The following is a 23,703-nucleotide window of genomic DNA, read 5'->3' on the forward strand; positions in this document are numbered from 1 at the left end:
ACATTTCTCTGATCAGAATAGAAAAAAGTAAAAACAGTTTTTCGAAACAATTTATACAAGCAGCAAAACACCCCTCTCATCAAAATCCTTACACCTCTTAAAAGTCAACAGTGTAGCCGTCATTGAACATCTCTGTGCATTGGTCTTGAAGTGCAAAAAATAACTCATTAAACACAACAGCAAAAACACGCACACAAAAAATAAACAAATGAACAAACACACATTAAAAAAACAAAAGTCTCAAAACCTATTGCAACAGCAAATTAACAACCATAAAACAAAAAGGAAGTAATCACAACAGTAAATGACAAAAATGTCACACAAATAACCAAAATTCAACAAAAGTTACTTCTGCTATATTTGAAACCGAAATCAGGGGATTTGGTTTTGGTGTACCACCCCAATGTTTTAAAAGTCCTCATATATGGAGTGGGTTGCATCTCTCAGGCTGGTCACACTTTCCTCGCCTCTGTTATTTGCTATTTAATTACCGCATGGATATTTAATACAAAATGCAGACTACAGTCTGCATTTTGTTGTCTTGTACTTGTGACACTAATGTTGAAATTAATCTGTTTGAACTAATTTCATTTCATTTAACACATTATTTCTGGGGGAGGAGTTAAGTGTACCCTTAAAATAAAACAAATCAAATGATCGGTTGAGCCTGTGATGGAACTAATTGGTTCTTTTTTAGCATGCTCTGTGGACACCAAATCGACCGTTTCCTTCCAATATCGTGACTCTTTTATGCAGTCAGATCGATGTAAGTTAGTGTGCCTTTGTGTGTGCGTTTGCGTGTGTGTCCTGCGGCGGTGAGGAGGGGAGGGGGCAAGGAAAGACGTGTTGTGAACGAACAAGTGGCCGTCTGGCTTGTGAAGTGCAAAAAGGAGGTATGAAGTTGACCCCCGAGCAGCACACTTGACACTCGGGTGTCAACATCATTCTCACACTTCATTACATCATCTTCATCAGCAGACAAACGTGACCCCGCTTTTCCTGTCCTCTGCTTCCATGGAAGCAAACGCCATATTGTTAGTTCCTTACAATTATGTTCATTTTATCCCCCCCCCCCCAAAAAAAAAAAAAAAAAAAACACGGCATTAAATTGCATTCGAACAAGGTCCATTCACTCGTGTGCCTTGTGCTCGTTTGGTCGTGTTCACCACTTCATACAAAACACTGAAGTCTCACACATCATAAAAAGTCGAGCATTTTCTCACTTCTTTTCAGTTCCCACGAGAAAGAAAGCCCGTTCCCAGCCTCGCACCCCACTGAGGGCATGTGCGGGTGAATACGCCGCGTGATTAAACTCGTAATTTAATTGTATGTAATACGATATACCTATTTTTCGTTTTAAACCTGTTTTTCCTGAATGTATATTGCAAAATATTTTTTTACAGAATATAAATACAGTACAGTGCACTGATTTAATTGGCATTAAATGCATGTTTATAATTGTAACTCATTTCAGACAAATAGCATAAAATAAAACATGTACTAGTTTATATTATGATGATGTGTCTCAATGTCTTTCATTGTTTTGTGACAACGGTAGCGTTTTCCCGATCTCTATTCATTAAGTGTAGTTTTGTGATAATCTGAATCAAGGCACTGATTTGGAGGCGTGGCCACGGACGCCGGTCTGCCAATCAAAGGCGAGCTGTGGGCGCCCATTTAAACACCCCGAGCACCATCACCACGACGTTCTTCACTACACGAGCTCTCATTTCGGGACCAACATGACAAGGAACTTTGCAAAAACGCTCGAGGAGGATAGCAAGAGTAGAAAAAGGGTGAGACTGACGCGTGATCATTTGCTCAAATGCGATTTACTTCGAAAGTAGCTCGAATATCGGGATGCTGATGCAGTTGGTGGGCGAGATTGGGCCTGTTTGAAACGTATTATGTTATTACCCTTCAACAGATCAACTATTCAAATCAATACAACACCCCATCTAAGCAATGCTTGCATGGACCAACCAGCTATATGAGAGGACTAAATAATATGTGTTATGAAATAGGTGTATGGCTATTTTTTGTATATTATTCGATTCAAGGAATGCCAAAAAGACAACCAAACACCCACATGTCCCAAAAGGTCAACGAAAAAGTCAAATAATAAAAAATACATTTGAATTCATACTTGACAAGGTAAAGCCAAGACAAGCATTGTCATGGTTGCGAGGACTCCTATTGAATACGATTGGATTCAGTGCTGGCCCAGGCCTTTACAGGGCCCCAAGCAGAATTTGATCTCGGAGGGTGGGGTTGCTCCCCTTCCTATCAACACAAGTCACTTTGCTTGACTACTCCTCACACAGGTACGGTACACGACATTTTCATTTTTGAGTCACGTCTCTCTCTAATGTTTATGAACATCCTCATGCTTTTGAGCGTAGCCCCACAGGGAGTTAATTCACCTGCGTCTCAAGCAGGTGAATCACTCAATAAATCAATCCATCAATTCATCAAGCAGTCAAACCTAGAGAGCGCTTTTCACAGAAATTGTGACTGAAAGGGCTTTACAGATTAAAATCATGCTGTTGCATTATTTGTCCATTTGGCAAAGCCAAAACTTGCAGCATCTACTCACGTTGCTGTTAATACTTATCAATAGATTCTCAAACCGGCTGTGGAAAAGAAGAGAAGAGATCGGATAAACAAAAGCCTTGCAGAGCTCAGAAGCTTGTTGTTGACTAATACTGCGGATCCGGTGAGTTGTCATTATTCTAAAAATAAAATGTAAGCAGATAGCATTTATTGGTAGGAACTGTATTGAAAACAATATCACCAACAGCGTTTGCAGAATCCCAAAATTGAGAAAGCAGAAATTTTGGACTTGACTGTGGAATATCTTCACAAGTGGACAGATGGCAAGAAAATGAGCAATGGTTAGTCACACGACGTGCTATATCCGCTAGGCCAGTGTTTCCCAACCTCCATTGAGCTGAAATGGAAAATTCTTATGGCGCACCACCAAGCAAAATTGAGATAAAGAGAGAGAGACAAGTGGATAAATAGTTTCGTGAAATACCTTGCGCTACGTAGTGGAAGAGCATTTCATTGTTCTGCCTGTCACTATATGTCACAAGTAAAGAAGGGTGATCATTTACAAGAAGCATTGGTTGGGAATCACTGATCTAGTCATGTTCATGTTAACCTTTGCAACACCTAATGAGGGAACCGCTCCCCCTGTATCCACCAGATGCTCCCAGTGGTGTGGTAAGTTTCGAGCCGAGTGGCCCTCCTTGCTTTACCGTTGAGGGTGCAGGTTTTCGGCAGTGTGTGTGGCAAATGGCCAGCTATATGCATAAGATGCCGGCGTTGCAGCGAGCCGGCTTGATGGAGAGTCTGAAGCAACACGTGGAGAAGCATCGATTCGAACAGCAACCTTTGTTCAATTCCCGCACGACACCGACGGATGCGGCGACAGCGGAGGTCATTTGCACATCTGAGATTCAAGATTCCCACAACGCCGTGCTCCTCTCGCATTCCCCGCCTCAGGCTCATGGTTGCTCCACTCCTCTCCACTCTCCTCCCACCTCCCCTTGGTTCTCCACATTTTCTTCCTCCTCTCCCCCTTTCCCGTCATTTGCCTGTCACTTCTCCTTTTCCCCCAGCCTGTCACCTCTGTCGGCCAACACCTCTTTTTCCTCCCTCCCACACCCCCTTCACGCTCTTCCTGCCCACGTGACTTCCTCCTCCTTCTCCTCCTCCTCTTCATCCTCGCCCACGTTGACTCAGAAATCAGGCCCAACGGCTTTCCACTATCCCTCAGTTGCCACCTCGAGGTCCCCTCAGCTCCCCACCCAGTCACAGAAGTCATCGTCATTCACATGGAGACCCTGGTTCTGAAGTGATGAGTGACTTGAGCCCCGGTATGCCTGTAAATGGACAGTGTAAATACACGATGAAATGACGACTATTTTGGAATTCCCTTGTAAATAAATTGGTTTGTTTTTGTTCTTTTGTGATAATGGTGTGATAAAGGTATTCTGTGAATATGGCTATTCGTAAATATTTTTTAAGAGCTGCAATCAACCTCACCAGAAAATTTAAAAATGCTCAAAAGTCAACCAGATTTTAACCCCTCCTCCTCAAAAATAAGTATTATTTTATACACAGAAACAACAGTTAAAATTGTATGGCAACTCAAATGTATGGCAATGCAAAATAACTTTGACAAGAAAAACTTAAATCAGATATAAACTCTTTAGATAAAAATAACCATTACAGACAAAAATACTGAAATCACCCCATCACACATTTGCAAAAAAAACAAACAAAAAACATTGGATTACCCAGATGTTTTGATGCTTTTTTTAAACAAAAGTAGGATGAGTCCTTATGTTTTTTTGGTCAGTCGATGTTTACACTATGGAATTCATGAATTACATGCATGGAATTTTTGCTGAGTCTTGTATTATTAAATCATTAACATTGACTTAAAATGAGGGGTGAGAGACTTTCAATTTGTTGTATTTTTAATGTTGTATTGGGTATTTCCTTCAGATGGCTTCCTGGCAAAATTATCCTCTTTTCCAAGTTCTCCATTTGTGCAATGTGGCTTTTTGGAGCAAGGTAGATTCCAAATAATAATCTACTTGTTTGTAACTATTCACAAAATATTCATACTGTAAAATGTATTTTCTCAAATGACTATAAAAACAGTTGAATAATAATCACAGTTTTATGGTATTGGGTTGGATCGGATTAGCCTTTATTAGTCTGGTAGTGGAGAAAACATAGCAGCAAAGTGATGAAAGTAAGAGGAAAGGAAAGTAAGAAGTAGAAAAACAAAATACAGAGCTGCTGTAAAGGCAGCCACTCTCACGGTGCCATCTTCAAGTCAAAAACAACAATAAAACAAATAATATTTGGTCATATACAGTATTTGACACTCCATACTATATTACTATAAGTATTATGATGCTAATGATGATGATGATCATTTGTAGTTTTTATAGTAGTACCAGTACAAGTCGTAGTAGTAGTAGCTGCATTAGCCGTAGTAGTAGTACTTTTGTAACATTGATTCTCTTCCCACCTTCAAATCCAATCTCAAAACCTGTCTATTTAAAATCGCATTTTCTGTGTAGATTCATCTCTTGTTTCTATTTATATTTGTATTTTACTTATCATTGTATCTGTTTTTTTCTATGCTTGTCTGTGACGGTAAAGTGTCCTTGAGAGCTTTGAAAGGCGCTTGAAAATAAAATGTATTATTATTATTATTATTATTATTATTATTATTATTATTATAAGTAGTAGTAGTAGTAGTAGTAGTAGTAGTAGTAGTAGTAGTAGTAGTGTTATATAATAGGAACAAACGATTGGAATTATTATTGTTACTATTGAAATCTTACTGAGAAAATGTTCCAGAGAGCTGATTGGATTCATGCGCCCCAAAAGAGCTTTCAGGAAAAAAAAATGGTCACACACCCTTTTTAACCAGCAGAGAGCAGCATTAACTCACTTAAAGCGTCGGGTTCCAACTTGACTTCGCTTCTCAGCCATTCAGTCACCGACCCAGTGATCGTCGGCAGTACTTTTCCTCAACATGATAGTGTGAGTGTCAATGCAGCTGATGGATTTGTTTATAACTGCTGTCCCGTAGTTGACCCGCAGATGGCGGTGCTTTATTTTCTTGACATTACGTTGGGTTGTTGTCGCTTCCGGTGCAGGTTTTGCGCTTCGTTATTTAAGTTTCATTTTACTGAGAAGACGGCGAGAATGGACATGCTTTATCGCTGTACTGTTTAGCAAGGAAAAGACTTAAGGACAAAGACCAAAACTTCTATTTTGGACAGAAAGCGGGCAAAGTGGTTTGTATGATTTTATTGCATAAGTTTCATTTCATTGTTGTAAAGTCAAAATGTTTATGTGTAAATAATAGCTATATTTTTATACTTGTTTGTAGTTCTACGGTGGTAGTTGTGTCGTTGGTGATTCAGCATGCACATTAAATAATTAACCATCAGTACAAAGACCTGGGTCCTGTGTTTGGAATAGAAGCACAGTCTGTATGCTTGAGCCTAACCTGACTGACTTTGTGGGTACTAACGTGGGTACTCATCATCACAGATCATGATTCTTATGTCCTTTTAATTCCCACCAGAATGTAAATGCTCCTAACACACTTATCAGATTATGATTTCGAGAACAAACTTGTTTTCGTTTATCACTGGACTAGAGGGTCTAAACTGGGAAAAGGGAGAATTAATCACATGATAGAACATGTACATTGGATAATGGTTCGCCCCCCCACCTCCCTTTGCTTCGAAGAAGCTCCTCTGTTTGAGTCCCATTAGTTATGAGGCGGCCATTGTTCTTTGTCAGCCAAATGAGAGGGCATACACATCATTGAGCAGCTCGACTCTTCACTGCGCCTCATCACATGTTTTGAGCGTATGAAAGCGGAGAAGGCTGCCCACACTGTGAAGGATGCTTTCCACCGCACGACACACATAATTAATAGGAAAAAGGGGAAAAGAGTGACCTGACAATGGTGGAAAAACTCCCTGGCATTTTCTCCTGACACTGATTAGAGCCGATCCTGTTTCCGCCTCTAATCGCCGTTTTGTTTGCCGTGAATGTGCCTCAGCATTCCTGATTGGGAGAAAACTTGAGATGCGTTGGTGCATGCTGAAGATGTGAGAATTCAATCGCGTGTGCATTATACAAATACAAACAGTGACGTGCAGTGATGGCAGGCAACAAAATAGTGTACATCTGCGTGCTTCCGTTGTTTTTTCGGGGATCTGTGTTTGTCTTGTATTTTGTTGTATTTTGTAGGTTTAATTGTGTTATTTTTCTGGCTCTGTTGATACAAGACAAGGACAATGCTGAAAATACAACTCAAAAGTGCACAAAAAATGACACAATCATTCAACCAAGTGAATGGGAAAAAAATCAGCAGGCTAATCCCCCTCCCCACACAAATATGTTTTCTTATGGTACATCAGATATTACATTTACACTCAAAAAGCAAAACACTCCCGTGGGGTTTTGCATTTTCATCCCACAGCTCTTAAACAGTTTAAAGCTAGTCCAAAAGCAGAAGATAATATTACACAGAAGGTAGACCTAGCTTTCTTGCCATTTGAAAAAAAAGTGGACATTTTCTAGAATAAAAGTGTTTTACCTGATCTGCGGAACAGACTGCAGTGTGACAACTTTGTCATCAAAAATATTTTTCTTGTGGTTGCTAAAATAATTAATGAGTGATATCATAGCCTTCTAATATCTGTCACAATTTCCAAGGTGGTTGTGGTGCACCCCAAAAAGCAGACAGGACGGGGGAGCAGGGCGTATTTGACAAATTGTGTTAAATAAAGTCAGGAGGAACAAAATCTCAAACAACAAAGTCATCAGAACGAAAAGGTCCAAAGTAGCAAAGAAAACCATGAGTAAAACACGACAAGATGAAACAAACCTGACAGGGTGAAACAAACAATGACCTAACGCTGAGCTGCCACTGATTAAAACAACCAACACCTGTGCATCTACAGTCAGGGACCTACAGTTCCACCCGTTGGCCTCAAACCGAAATGTGACAATATCACGTGTGACCCTCATAATTACATTTGTCAAAATGACCAATGAAATGAGCCCTTAAGGATTTTTATCCATTGTCTTTTTAAGCAGACATACAACCTGAGCACTGGTGCACCGGCAGATGAGGACCGCACTCAGATCGTGTGTCAATGCTCAAGAATGTAGATTTGTCAATAAGCAAAGCAAAAAAATATCCCTTTCCCTCCCTCCCTTTCATTTCTCTCTCTCTCTCTCTCTCTCTCTCTCTCTCTCTCTCTCTCTCTCTCTCTCTCTCTCTCTCTCTCTCTCTCTCTCTCTCTCTCTCTCTCTCTCTCTCTCTCTCTCTCTCTCTCTCTCTCAGCCTGCCTACTTTGAAGCAAATAGTGAAAGGATACTAGACTGTAGCAAATTACCTGGAGACTGAAGCATAGATCCTGAGAGAAGGGGCGGACCACTTTTCACGGCGGCCCCTTTGCCGTTTTTAATCTGACATTGAGAGAAACAGTGGCGCTGACAGAATGACGAGACAGCTGGACATAGTTCCAGTCCGCCAGTAACGGGCCAGAGAGAAACCGGGAAAGGGCCACTGCAGATATCTCAGCACCAAACCAACAACTCAACAGCAGACCGTGGCCGAGGGGCCGGACAGATGTGTCTTCTCAAGGGAGCCTCACCCCAAATCTGGAATCATCACAATGTATTGTTCTCAATGTAATGTTCTAAATTGTAAATTCTAAAGTTTCAGAACACTTGAAGATACCAGGACAATGTTGCATTGAATCATATGTAAAATTAATATTCTCAATTTAAATCAAGGGCAATACTATTGATATGTTCCAACTCCCCCCCAAAACACAGCCATTTTGTTGTTAACTATTTTTTTACAAAACAACACTAACACAATATTGTCGAAAATAATAATAAAGCACATCATTTTGAATTGAAATAAATTACCTGATTAAAACATAACGCTACCTATTCTATGTGCATCTAAAGAGTCGAGTGAGCACACTTCAGAAACAACGGCAGTTCTGTGACCGTCTCAACTAGCAATGGACAACTGGCAGACTGCAGGTCAAATGTGGAGACGGCCAAATTCAGAGTGGACGCTTGATTAGTTGTATTGAAAGTAAAAAAGGATACAAGCAGACCAATTTTAAGTTGTAATACCAACATTCCCCACTAGATGGTAGACTGCACCATCGGCATCATGCAAGTGGGGGAGTTGGGCTTCATCATTTGGGAAATTTGAATGACAGGGTGGATGGAAATTGGGCCATTTTAACAATTTCACGCACCCTGTAAGCCGATAACATAAGCTGTCCACTGTAGGTTGAAATGATATTTTACCTGATTAGGACGTGCCTGGTGCTACATGGCCTCGAGTAGCGCTGATGAGAAATTGTGGTCCCTCTCAATTGTTGAATTTGCCAATCCCTGCCTGCTCTTGACGTAAATTGGCACCTATTAGGTTGCGAGTCTTTTCGTTTTGTATTGTTTGTATGACTGTTTGTTCCGTTCCAAAAATTTTGAAAACAGCTGCGCTGGCGAGACACCTAAATTGTGGCACTTGTGAGTCCACACTCAAATTGGAAGTATCATTAACGTGTCAACATATTTATGCACGTATAACGATAATTAATGTGTGTGACATATCAGAGTGGTCCACATCTCTCTGATGGATTCTTTTTCTAAAGTACAACAACCACGAGTCCAATTTAAAGCCAAGGAACTTGACTGCAGCACACTTCAAATAGACAGGAAGTAACCTGATCTAAACAGGAGGGAATGGAATAAGATAAGGTTTGCTTTGGACAATAACATTTGACATATGGCGCTCTCGATTCACGCATCGGTGCGCTTCACTATCGGGTTCTTCTATCGTATCGGTGCGATGGTTGGTCTTTTGCCCTGCGCATTTTGCAAGAGTCATTTTTTCAGAGGAGGATAAACATTGCTTGCTTTTTCAGAGATTCTGTCACGTTTTCCTCTGGAAGGAATATTGCAATGAACACTTGGATGGATACTTTTTAAAGTTCATGATGATGTATCATTTTAAGCGAGTGTCCATAGTCATCCTTTTTCTTCATCAAATCTTTTCTGTGAGAGAGTGTTTAGGTTTTGGATCTGTTCATTTTGGCAAAGTACTTCCTCCTCAGCCTCTGTGACCCTGCCCCCCCCCCCCGCCCCCCTATGGGTGGGCTGTGACCCTGCTAGCCTGCAGCCACTGCAGGTTGCAAGCACTCACCCTGAAACGTTTGCAATCCAGGGCAGCGACTTGACTACACTTTGTGCACTTTGCCCTCCTCCAGAATTCAGTAAGAACCTACGGGCCACAGGTCAGTGGTCCAAACCGAGGCGGCCGATAAAAATAGTGAGCGATTCACAGGTCATCTAAAAATACCGGCTTCTGTCCGTTCTCATTTAGAAACAACTTCATTTGCAGGGCGGCCTGATGGGAACGTCTGCCCGCCCGGATGTCACAAGAAACGAGACAGTGTTTGCAAAAAATGGAGGCTTAGTGATGCCGATGTCCCTTTCCTCGCATGTAACCTCATACTGCTGAGAAAATGTCAGAGTGCACAAGAAAAAAGAGACTCTGGCCATCAGATTCTCCAGGGCCTTAAGGGGCCCCATTGCCCTGACAAATAGAGCAGTCTTTCCTTATCTCTTGCACCGTGACTGCCGCAGCGGCATGCGATTTTTGAATATTGCAGCTCACACCTAGTCTAAAATTAGTCTAATTTAAAATGTATGTTTTTTTTTCTTTAACGTGTGGTTCCGATTACAACAGCACTATATTTAACAGTGCAGAAGAACATGATATGATCAAAGATGACAGGTACTATTGCGCGCAATGCTCCAAAATATACCACCCCACGCTCCAGAGACGAAGCAAAGAATGACAAGCCTGCAATTGAAGCTATTTGCGGAATTTGAGAGCAGGCGTTACAAGCACGGAAAAATAGATGCGCTTTTTTTTATTGCTGTGTCAAAAGCGGCCACCTGTCATCACTGCTGCAGATGAGCTGAGTCTGGACTAGCTGGGGTTTCCCACCGTAACACCTGCATGCACGCAGGAACGAGCCTTGAAAAGGAGCGACAGTAAAAAAGGAAATGACATCCCGTCACTTCCAAATACTTTCAACCTTTATTGAGCTGGAAAGACATAAGTGTACGTACGAGCTGCGCCTTGGTCCGTTGATTGAGGTTAGATTCGATTAGATTACATAAACCTTTATTAGTCTCACACTGGAGACAGTTACATTTCACTGTAGCAACGTGATGAAAGTAAGAGGAAACGAAATGAAGGCTTGGAATTGAAGCGGATTTACACGGGACAGGAGAGGTGAGACAATCTCCTCGTCTATGCTACTGCTTAGTGTTTACTTTCAATATTTAGCTTGTAGCAGGCGTGCACATTTCACACTGTCGTCCCTGATCCACTGGCGAAAAGGATGCTTTAATCCTCTCCCCTTTCATCTAGACCTGCTTCATACAACAAAGAGGGTGCAGAAAATGCTCAAGATTGATGAACTGTCTGTGTCTTTTGTGTCTCATTATTTATTGAGTTCTTTTTTGATGTTTTTGACTTCAAGATGGCGCCGCGAGAGTGCCTTTGCCGTCCTCTATTTTGTTTTTCTACTTCTTCCGTTCCTTTGATCACTTTGTTGCTGTAAAATGTACATTTCTCCACTGCGAGACTAACCAAGGCTAATCCAATCCAATCCAACAACATGACTGTGGCAGATTTCTTGTAAAACTATTCCAGGGAGCAAAATTTCTAATATCTTTGACACTTTGACTTATTTGTCGTCATCTTGAAATCAGCCAGTGTCAGAGACCGAGCCAGTCTCTTGCAAGCCATCATTCATGTTTGTGAGAAGCAGTCGTGGTGCCAGGAAAACCCATTCAAGCAAGTGTATGTGACCTGCAAAACATTTGGTGTGTGCAGGTTTTCATTCCTTCTTTCTAATCACTGTCCTCTTCATCCTTGTTGCCACCATCCCGACGTTTCATCTTTGAAGTGGCAGAACATTTGAAAGATGAGTGCTCTATCTCCTCTTGAGAAGTGTTGCGTGAGACTGTGTGTGTGTGCGTGGAGTTTATCAGAGATGTACTCTCTTCTTCTGTATGTGTGTGCGTTTGTTTTTGTTTTTGACAAGACAGATGCCCCCCATTGAATGCAGCACCACTTATCTGTCATTCAGAACACGGGACAGCAGTGTAGACCACCAAGCTCTCATCTGCTCTGCGGAGCAAAGGCAGCGAGATGTGATAAAAGAGATGAAGTTCTGCTACGGGACCTGGTGGTACTCTGTCTGGCACATCTCGATGCTTCTGATAGGATGTCGTGATATGTAACATGAAAGTGTCCTGTCATCAGCTTTTTTCTTCTTTCTTATCTGTCCTACAAACAACACGGCAGCATCGAGAAAAGAATGTGGGCACGTTACTCCTTTTTCAAAAGTGAAGTTTGGCCCTGCTGATGGCTTTTCGACTGTTAGGTGTGCATATTTTCAGCCTCTTCACCTCTGGATGGCTTCTCACCCATTTTAATAGGATTTGTCCTCATGTGCGTAGCGGTTGAGCTGGAGTTTTTCCCAACTTACTGTGGGTGAGAGGAAGGATGTACCTTGGACTGCAACCAGTCACAAGGTACACCCTCCCTCACACGCCCATGTACTATAGCTGTGTTATAAAATATATAACATTTTGTAACACGGCTCAAGAGCATCAGCATTAAATTTTAGGCCATGCAAGTCTGCCAAGTAAATTGTCGAAAACTCTACTGGTAAAATAAGATTTGCCCATTGTGGAATATTAAATATTAAAGGATTTCTGATTGTGATTCTGATTATGCTGCTATGTTACTTCCGGGTAGAGTGAACGCTGGCGCAAATGGCTGCCGCTGTTCAGCCGCACAAGAAAATCCTGTGACTGTAAAGTGTCCTTGAGAGTTTTGCAAAGCACTTAGAAATTACACGTATTATTATTATTAAGATCACCAAGACAACGCATTAATCATGAATATCATGAATCGTGAGAAAATCAAGTGGAATCAACCAATGACTTAGAATAGACCGCAACATTTGAGACGTCACAGGACTGGAGTTGCTTTTTTTAAGTGAAATAAATACAATGAGGCAGGAAGCAGCCACCACTCCCTGTCTTCGGGAACTTGGCACTTCTATTTTCTGGCTGAACCTTCTGCATCCAAAATTCCGCTGAGATTTTAAAAAGAGGAGAATGGACACCACACAAAAAGACAAAGACACAATTAAAGAAAGGGCCCTTGGTAGTAGTGTATGTTTGCATGAGCGTGTGTCAAAGTCAGCTTTATTGTCATGTGTGATGTGTGTGTGTGTGTTTATCACTGCATGCACATATTTCTTTTGCTGACTTTTTGCAGGATGACAGTGTGCTTGTTGACACAGCGCATGCTGAATGGATGTGTAACGTCTGCCGCCGTGCAGACATTTAAACGAGTCCCTATCAATGTTGTTATGATTACAAACCACATCTCTCCGGGTCAGACCAAAGGAATGAGGTGGTCCTTATGAAAATAAACACAATCCACGCCGTGTAGAACACCCTATTGTAAAGCATCAACCAATGACAACATAAATCCTCACCCATCCACCTTCAGGGTCTGGGATTGGAACGACTATTGTGATTGGTCACCACCGTCGATGCTTGTTGTGGAAACGCCATGCAATTTGCCTCCCAGAAAACTATCTTTGTTTGGTTCTGACAGGGGGAATGTGTGGCTCAGCATCTATGTGGCATTTGGAGCAGCTCAAATGAGTCCCCTGCATTTGCACACACAAGTGCTTTGATCCTGCCAAGCAGGTGGGCGTCAGCTGTCAAAAACAATGGACGGCATTCTTCCTTTTTTAAAGGAAATTTCCACAGATTTGTCATTTGGTCTACGACAATCTGTGCACCATACCCGTTGCCAAAATCAAGGTACATTTATTCACCTTTAGCAATTTAACGACATTCTGGTTTCATAACACAGTGAGGCCGACCTGCCCTGTTGGCAGGAGGTCTCTGATCATCTCACTGATAAATGTGGCTCCAATAAAAACATACCAAGGATAGCGCAACACCCGAGCCAAACAATATTGCGAAGAAATACTCATATCTATCTTAATACCTTAATACTCAAACATTAAATGCGTTAAACATGAATAATGGCTGAATGGTTTGTGGCTTTGGTTTAAATTGGGAATTAATTTCACTGGGAATATCACTTGCACACATTGTCATTGTAAAAAAAACAGGAATGAAAAACTCAACATGGTTGATTCAGAAGCAAGAATGGTTACAAGTTTGCTCTCCACCTTGCGAACGAGATACGTTCTGAGCCTTCCTTCCTAAGGTGAATTTGGTTGTAAGTTGTTTCAGTGCTATATTTTGTATGGAAGGTATGTTCAAATCAAACACTGAATGGGGTAGTAGAACACAGACGCTCTAACAATCATCACATAAACTCACACCTACTAAGCCATTACTGAAGCTGCTGGCACGTAATTATCGAATATCGGGCCGCCATTACTTTTGGTTATGCATCGTGTGGTCCTGGAGCGTCAACTGGTAACAGGTATTTCATCCCTGCCCACATACTCTACGCAGCCAATCGTAAGCGAGCTCGGCGGATCGAGGCCTGAACTCGTTGGCAACATTTCAGCATAGCCGTGCGCTGATTGCAGCCCTTGAAACCTCCAATGTGTCTGTGTGCGTGTGTGTGTGAATCACAGTATGCAGTCAATTCATCTAATTTACTTCATCTCTGTCCAAACATTTTTCGACATACAGTACAGGCAAAAATGTTCGTACGTACCGTTTGTTGCAACTCGAATGTTTGTAAGATGGGCAGCGTTTATAATTGCAGTGAACCTTTAGCTTCTTTTTTTTAATAATCTGTAACAGAATATTTCTATTTTTATTCTTCTCAATTAATTAAAAAATACCAAAAGAATAATTCTGAAGTCAAACCGTCCATAGCATTGAATCTCGCCACATATATCAACTTCAAGTTGCATTGCTTGCTTAGCAATGCAACTGGAATTTCTAGATATCAACAGTTCAGCCTTCAACATATTCAACATAAAAAAAAAACTCTTCAGAAAACTATACTTTTATCTGCCCGAGAACATTCAATCCTGCTTTTTGTCAGGGTCTGTCCAGTCTTATGAAAGCAAATTGTGCCTAATGAAGCAGACAACATCGAGATCCTCCTGATCATGACATGGGAAATGAATTTGGGAGGTTCCGTTGAAACTCAAGACAACCTGACAATGACATTTCCTGTGACCATTGAGTCTGTTCTTTGCCAGATCTCTGCCGTGATTAGCTGCTGGGAAGTGAGCAGATGGATACTTTTTAAAATGAGGAGGAGGATGAGAGAGAGAGAGAGAGAGAGAAACCAGAATAAGTCATTTCAAAATTCATTTGACCATTAATGTGACTTATAACTATGATTCATTTCAGGTACTGTATGTATCTTTTTTTTGGGGGGGGGATGAAGAGCAGTGTTATCTAACATGCCTTGAAAGTGAATTTTTAATTATAGTCTGATATCATTCTCCATCGTGAATTAATCTGAAACCGTCACAAGTGATGAAGTATCAAGTATCAAGCCCCGTGGGATGGATTTCTGGAAGTAAATTTATACCCACATTGGCTAAAAGAAGAACTTGAGGTACTGGAGGCGAAATAATGTGTGTGGCAACACATTCAAACTGAAATATGAAAAAAAGAAATAAATAAGACCACAAACAATTGGAACCCGTCAGCCAAGACACATGCTATGAAATGAAGACAAAAGACCTTTGGAATTTAATTATTTCCACTTCATTTAGGCTGTAAATATATTTTTATGTTTACAATACTGTTTGGGGCTTCAGGATAGACTTTGAAGGCCATGATGACATGCCACTCTATTTGGAGGGAAATTAGGTAAATTAAGACTACTGAAGGCTCAGGTCCAAAACTCACTGGCCACAACTGTGTTGTACAATTACAGCAGGGGTCGAGAACCTCTTTGACTAAGAGAGCCATAAAAGTAAAATATTTAGAAATGTTTTTCTGTGAGAGCCACGCACGGCCACTTTTCAACAAAATGTCAGATAGTACTCACCGTTAACATGAATGGTATTCCGTTCCTCGTGATTGGTAAATATCAAGCCAAACGATGGGGTCCATAGGTGAAGTTACTGCTAGCTAGCCTGCACACGGCTCATAAGCTTCCACACTTTCTATCTGCAATCTACTTCTCGCATAAGTATATTGATGCTAACGTTAACATGGGGCTTGTTAAAATGTCACTGACATTCGACTGTTTCATCGATGGAATTGTTTCATTGCAAGTTAGAATCAGAACATTTTTTCTCCTCCAAGGCGAATGCTACGGGGCATTCAAGCTGAAGTGTACTCGTCGGGCTCATTTAAAGGGGCGTTTACCTGTTTCAACATGACGGCCAGTATCATCCAATCAAAATTGCGCTCTCCGCCAACCTAGGTCAGTGTTATCCAATCGAAATTGCGCTTTCCGCCAACTGCAGTCCCAACAGGAAATGAACGGCGAAAAAACGAGAATATGTATTTAGTTTTATCGGCGAGCCATATGCAATCATCACAAGAGCCATATATGGCTTGCGAGCCATAGGTCGACCCCTGAATTACAGGCATGGTAGCATGGTTGAGTAGTGCTTACCACACCTGCTTGACAGTCAAGACGTCCTAAACTTGCAACTCTTTATTTTACTGTGGAGTCAGCCAATCCTCCTTAAGGCATCTCCGGCCGATCCAGAATGCTGCTGCTCCCATCTTGACTGGTACTCGTAAGAGGGAGCACATAACTTCTACTCTGGCAAGCCTTCACTGGCTCCCTATACATTTTCAAGTTCTTTTCAAGATCTTATCATTTGTCTTCAAAACTTTAAATGGCCTCGCTCCGTACCTCTCCGAGCTCACCCGCCTCTACACACCTTCTCGACGCCTCAGGTCTGCTGACCAGACACTATAAGATGTGTCAAAAATTAAACGGAGGCTGAGAGGCGATCGAGCCTTTTCCGTTGGTGGTCCCACTCTCAGGAATGACCTGCCACTGAACATTCGGCAAGCCCCCTCGCTGCCAATTTTTAAAACGCGTCGCAAAACTCACTTGTACTCTTTGTAATTTGACTCATGATTCAGACCTGATCTTAGTTTTACTCCCTGCCGCTTTCTACTATCGTTGTGGCTATTTTATTGCTTATACTGTATATGATAGTCGTCCATGTCCACCTTGTATGCAGCTTTGAAGGTGCTCTATAATTACAGTTGAGTTGAACTCTTGCCGTATTCTCTTTGATTGGGTCCAACTCATCCCTGCAACTAATAAGGACATGCTGGAAAAATAAATGGATAATAATTCTATTTTTAAACATGTCATGTGCTGGCTTTTTTGCAGAGTCTGTCATTGAATTATTGACAACTATGATTCTGCTCCACATAAGCATACTTGGACAGAATCGGTGAGAAAATATAGACAGATATGTCTTTTTTTCCTCAATGCCAACATTAAAATTAGGAATCAGTGAAGGGAGCAGCATCAACTTGGACCTCTCACTTGCATTGGTTCATGAAAGCCTGATGGTGCTTGGTGTGATTGAACAAATGTTCTTTGGCTGAGGCATGAGGCCAACAGCCTTTAATAATGTGATTTCAAGGAGGTGTCTGAGTATTGGCTGCTTTTAACTATCCGGCTTGTTGCTTCTGTGCTGATGAAGAGGGGACGTATCTTTGCTGGCTAGGGGATTTCCTTCTTCCAGAAATACTCAAAGTTATTAGTGTGGAGGAGGATCTGAAGTCCTAAATAATATTCACTGTTTTGCTAAAAGACCCAAACATCACATCTGAGTGTTATTTGCTTTTATGTAATAGAATCAGTTCAGAGGACATCTCACTTTACATTTGTCCTCCTGAACACCCCCCCCTTCCGCCTCCAAAAAAACCCCAATGATTCATTATACTCACATCCACAACATGTGCAAATGGTGCAATTAGAGAATGAATATTAAATTTAGAGTGATTTAGAGTGGTCTTGAGAGAAGTGTTTTTCTTTGGCTCTCTGTGGCTTTAGAAAGCCCATATGGATGGATCACTTAGGACTTGCTGGGACTTGTTCACATATCACAGGCACATGATTTCAACTGTAAATCATAGTGGCCTGCAATATGACAGCGGCAGATCAATGTACTTTGTGATAAAGCCTTGTTTCAACTTTATTAGAAACACGGACAATGACCATGAAAGCAAAAGCTATTAGAAACAAATTGAGGGATTGAGACACTTTAAAATCGACTTGAAAACGACAGTGATAGTACATTTGTATCCACTGCTGCAACCAGGACTTTGAATGTGGGTGAAAACAATGACAAATCAAACACTTGAGTATGAAAGGGCAGTTGTTTGTACATCGCTCCGAATTAAACTATGTCATGCATAGAAATACACTTTAGAACAGTCTTTGATTCAAGATTGAAGAGCACTTTATTGTCCCCACGGGGCAATCTGTGGTGCAGCCAGTAAGCCAGAGCCAGACAAACAATGCTGAAATACAATCAACAATGACAGTAAATAGCTCAAATGCATGACAATAATAGCTCAAATGAATTCATAAAAACAAACTCAAACCACGAAGACCACAGTGACTGCAGTGTGCATTAACCCGTTCATGCACCAATAACGAAATCCTGTAACCTGGTAACATGATAGGCCGCCCACTGTAGTTACGTCTGTCTCTGAACGTCCGGAAATCTGTGCTGAAAAAGTGCTGAAAATGAGGATGAACATACAGTAAAGTTTCGTTATATCGATATCGGATATATCGATACTATTTCTATGCACGCACAGAGAAAATTACATGCAAACAGGGTCGGATATATCGATAGTCCCGGTTATATCGATATTTTTTCGGACTCCCTTGAATATCGATATAACGAGACTTTACTGTACTTGAAAATAGCTTGAAAAGGGCCAGTGGGCACAGCAAGGAAAGGCTTAAAAAACATGTTTTATACCTGCACCCAGAATGCAGCAATTTGAATTCAGATCTGATGAAACACACCTTGTTTTCATTCAGAGACCCATTCTGATAGGAAATAGTATGAACACAATCAATAAAAAAATAAGAGTAAAACAAATCTATCTCTATAATATACAGTGGGGCCTTGGCTTACGAACTTAATTAGTTCCCAGACAGTGTGTAAGGCGAAAAGTGTGTATCCCAAAAATTAATTTCCAATAGGAAACCATTCAAATGACAATAATCCGTTCCCATATAATTTTCAACTAAATAAAAACCTTAAAATGACAAACAATATACCTTATTCTCTCTCTCTCTCTCTCTCTCTCTCTCTCTCTCTCTCTCTCTCTCTCTCTCTCTCTATATATATATATATATATATATATATATATATATATATATATATATATATATATATATATATATAGTAAAGTCTCGTTATATCGATATTCAAGGAGTCCGAAAAAATATCGATATAACCGGGGCTATCGATATATCCGATCCTGCGCCGAACTGCATTAAACAAAAGCCGCCAAAAGAGGGCAGCCAAGCGCCATATAAGAAACAGAGCTGGCCATTAGCTCCCTTTTTTTGGGTGAGAGATGTTCCCCCAATGTTGCCTCAAAATGGCACATATAATTCTTTAATGATTGTAAACATGTATGCTTTAATCTTCAGAACTACAGTGTATTTGAAACATATTCATAACTGGATGTGTAACAAGAAAGCATATTATCCGAATCTGAAGCCATTGTTTGGATTCACAAGCAATGCAAGACGTCTTGGCGTGAAGTCATTTTTATTTGCATTTGAATAAAAGTGACATCGGCTGTCCTTTAATACACAGTATGGAATGTTAATAATTTTCAAAATCATCGCGCTTCAGCAGACAAAACAAGAAACATTGTTGCAAAAAACGATTGCATTCATATACAGTACAGTGGGCATGTACATAACACAACAGGGAAACTGCAACGCTTACATCTTACTGTATTATGTATACAATTTAAAAAAGTCATCAATCTTCTTCTGCCTCCCATTTTTACCTTTTAACACAAACACTTCAATCTCGTCTGCTACACACGAGCTAGCGTCTGAAAATGAAAATGGCTCTGCTACACGGGTGCTGGGCACGTAACCAAGTCACCTGACCAAGTCGACCAATGGCGCGACTGATGGCGTGACACGTAACCAAGACACGTGACCAAGTTGACCAATGGCGCAACCGATGGCGTGTCACGTGACAAAGTCACACGGCCAAGTCGACCAATAGCGCGACTGATGGCGGCTCATGTGACCAAGTCGACCAATGGCGCGACCGATGGCGGCTCACGTAACAAGACACGTGACCAAGTTGACCAATGGAGCGACGGATTTATCGATATAAACAACAAAAATGGCCGGCGGGGGATGAAAAGGAGCACCGTAATAACCGGATTATCGTAATAACCGGGTATCGTACTAAACGGTACTAAGTATACATAAAAAGACTAGAAATGTGCAAGGGCAATGAAAATAGTATCGTAATAAGCGGTACTATCGATATAACCGATATCGATATAACGAGACTTTACTATATATATATATATATTCATAATTTTCATGAATTTAATGTTCTTAAACCGAAAATTTTGTAAGGCAAGGTGTTCGTAAATCGAGGCCCCACTGTAATTTGTAAACATGTATAATGATGAAAAATGAAATGTATTCTTCTTCTTCTTCTTCTTCTTCTTCTTCTTCTTCTTCTTCTTCTTCTTTTATTATTATTATTATTATTATTATTATTATTATTATTATATGTTATCATTGTTGCAGACTTGACATGATCTAGTCCACATTGAGCCATCGGACCCATTTGGACTCTTGACATCGTGGGAACTCCTCAACAGAAAAAAAATGTCAACTCCTACTTGCCTGGCTATTTCCTCTCCATTTTAATAATTAAATGTAAACTATTATTTCAAACCCTGATTACAAGTGAACGACCTTAATAAGAAAAACGGTCATTCAGGTCAGTCAACTCGAACATCACACCGAAGGGATTTACAGACCTCAATTTACAATGTACAGAATGGGTTGTTTCAGTTCAATAATTTTCCCATGGAAAATAAAAATAAAGAAAATCTGAATACATTGCAGGTCGTGAAAGGATAGCACTGGACCCCGGACGTTCTGCTGCAGAAGACGCTTACCTGGGATGAAAAGTCATAAAGGTCAACGTTTTGACAAGCCCTCTACTGGTTGACACTTCTACTGCACTTAATCAAAACTACTGAAACCCTGTTCCTTGTGACCGGGCAATTCATCAAGCATTGGGAGAGTTTTATGGCACGTCCTGTGTATTGCCTCAAATCATCAGCTGCTGTTTTGACCAAGAGGGGAAAACAAACAACAGTTTGCCAATATAGCCACAAGCAGGAATAATTGGTAGTATTCACAGTTTAGGATGGCGGCCAAATTGGAGCAGTTCATCTGCCACCGTGAGCCGCGCTGCATGTGCGTGTACGGCGGGCTCAAGTGCGATGGCCAATAGATGTGCAGGATTTCACGCCAAATTCTTCTCACATATCCTTTCTCTCTGCCCTGTCTTTAAGGCGCTACCTCTAAGCCCTCTTTTCTCTTACTCCCCCCACCCCACCCCTTGTTTTGTTATTTTACCTGGAGGTGCAGGTGTGAAAGGGTGAGGCTGTGGAAAAACATAAGAGCTTGTCATGAAGGAATCCACTGACCGACCTCTGCGTCTTGGCACACAATGACAAATGGCTTCACAATTTTCCACCTGAATGAGGGGGGACAAAGCACATTTCTACCAGCACTGTTCGGTCCAGCCAGTGAGAGAACGGTTCTCCTCTGTCGTCCTGTTGAACCGGCACAAACCGATCAGACAAAAACACACTGGTGCCTATCCATGAGAAGTGTTTCACATCACACGCTCATGAGCTCATCTCCGATGCACGGCTGAAACGGGAGCGGATTTGACTGATAATTTGCAAACTAAAAAAATAAAACCACATAGATTAAAAGCGTCACGGGTGTTAAAGTGTGTGCGCCTCTTGTCTGCTTACTGGTCGGAAGGACTCTCCCACCAAGTGCCCTGCTTAGTTTGGCAGTCTTGAGAGAACACATGTCTTATCTTTCAATTTATGGTTTCACCAATAACTCCTTTCAAATATGTGTTTCTCCTTCAGGATCCACAGCACTGCAGCGAAAGCAGACAAACAGCTGCTGGATGAGAAAGAAACTGAATATGCTTCAGTGGACTTCGCATCTGCATTGCATCATGCGTAAAAGCCATTCAACGCGAACCACACACGATCTGTCAAAACGATTTTGAGTGGGAATACCAAAAATGGGATTACATGTATTTGGTCCTGACCAACGGATGCACGTGATTAGCTTCAATTACCAATATAAATCCCATTAAATAATTAATAACAATCAATAAATCATCAATCAACTCAATTAGAAAATTATTCATTTGAAACTTTTCATACATAACAAACAACATAAACAACTTGCTGCTTTTGGATTTCTTGTATGTCATTTTTTTCTCAAAGCAATGCAGTTGAGTACAACTGGACTCCTCTGCATGAGTTGTTTCACCTCTTATCACAGAAGTAAAAAAAAAAAAAATAGTGCTCATGCATCCATCCATCCATCCATCCATCCATTATCTTTGATCCGGGACTTCGACACGACTACGAAGTTGACGTGCTAACCACTATACGTTGGGTGTACATATAAATGTATATATCCATGAGAAAACACCAGACTGTATGGCATCTCTCCTGTTTAAAATGCCTGAAAGTCACCTGAATCATCTCCCCTGCCCCGTCAGACGCACATGATGTTTCTCATAGGAATCCATCCATCTTTTGTAGAATGTCGTGGCGGGTAATTCCTGCTAACCAGTGTTTTCACTGCTGATTGAATTGCTTCCAAAGCAGAGAGGAATGTTTCATGTGGAAGCTATGGAAATGAACCAATTGACCTTTTGCTTGACCCCAAAGATCTCTACGCCCTGTGGGAGAACAAACTGTCAGGCGGCACCGGAGTCGGGAAATCAAAGGGGGAGCGCTACGCTGTTATTAGCGCAATGGCACTGTGAGACATGCCGACACTCTGCTCCTGCATGGCTTAAGATCACTGAAGATAACAGCCAATTCGATGAAGTGTAGTTTATCATCAAAAATAGCCATGGAGTAAGAAGACAATACAAGGTGATGAATGCGTATTGAGGATGTGTGTATGCGTGTCCTGGCGGGGCCATTGAGCTAGGTGATTATGTCTGATAGGGATAACCTGTCACAGTGCTGAGAGCTTAATTGATGCCTCATGCTTTTCGCCGGGCAATTATGGCACCCAAATGTCAAGCCCTAATTTGTGACTGTGTAATGTGGACACACACACACATACACACGGGCCAGCAGAAGGGGTGACACGACTTCTCCACAGGGATTCACTCACAGATTTGTTCAGCAGATGTGCGAGTTTACAACATGGCAGTTCAAATGTTGTCAGTTTATGTCATGAATCAGTCACAACAAGCCAACGCGGTTTACTTCAACTACTTTTTTTTCGTTAAATGAAATCATTTAATGTACAATAAAAGCCAGGCATTTGTCGAGAACATCAAAATGTGTTGTTTATTAATGGCCTTGTACTGACACAACGATGTTGAATTAGTTCTCAGAATGAGCACACTGCAAATGCATTTCTAAGATTAGCTGTTGATAGTTTTCTTTAAAATGATGAAGAATGATGATGACGATGATGATGATTATTATTGTTGTTGTTGTTTTTGTGAACACAAATATCTTTGTCACTGCCGTGTCGTTACAAACCACACCGATCCAGCAAACTTTATGCTTGAAAAGGATGCATTGCGTGCATGTGACAAACAGTTGAACTGAGAAACGCAAGCTGTCATCTGGTAAGGACTTCAAAAGGCGCCGACTGGCAAGCAAAGCTCCCAACAGAAGGTTTGTGGTTGGCATTTTCTCACAGGTATCGATAAAATATTTGCATGGCTTGACTTACAGTACGTTAGCCACTCTGATGTTCAGCATGCTTAGTGATCACAATGT

At 41.1% G+C, this 23,703-nt stretch overlaps 1 protein-coding gene and 1 long non-coding RNA gene across 3 annotated transcripts; both read left to right on the forward strand.

Annotated features, from left to right (window-relative positions):
* The first annotated feature begins 1,742 nt into the window (after positions 1–1,742).
* her11 (hairy-related 11) lies at positions 1,743–3,858 on the forward strand. Of its 2 annotated transcripts, XM_089017275.1 has the most exons (5): positions 1,743–1,796; positions 2,621–2,716; positions 2,801–2,894; positions 3,209–3,687; positions 3,748–3,858. In XM_089017275.1, the coding sequence occupies exons 1-5, from the start codon at positions 1,743–1,745 to the stop codon at positions 3,856–3,858; spliced, it is 834 nt and encodes a 277-aa protein (XP_088873401.1). The 2 variants fall into 2 exon arrangements, with proteins under 2 accessions (XP_088873401.1, XP_088873393.1); XM_089017267.1 differs by having other exon boundaries at positions 3,209–3,858.
* Positions 3,859–5,684: 1,826 nt separating this feature from the next.
* Positions 5,685–23,226, forward strand: LOC148901641 (uncharacterized). Its single transcript, XR_016117892.1, has 3 exons — positions 5,685–5,828; positions 20,756–20,829; positions 21,805–23,226. It is a non-coding gene; the product is annotated as an uncharacterized LOC148901641 (long non-coding RNA).
* The last annotated feature ends 477 nt before the right edge of the window (positions 23,227–23,703 follow it).

The sequence above is a fragment of the Hippocampus bargibanti genome, linkage group LG02 (genome assembly GCF_051943395.1).
Source record: "Hippocampus bargibanti isolate YZ-2025 linkage group LG02, ASM5194339v1, whole genome shotgun sequence".
Taxonomy (NCBI): Eukaryota; Metazoa; Chordata; class Actinopteri; order Syngnathiformes; family Syngnathidae; genus Hippocampus; species Hippocampus bargibanti.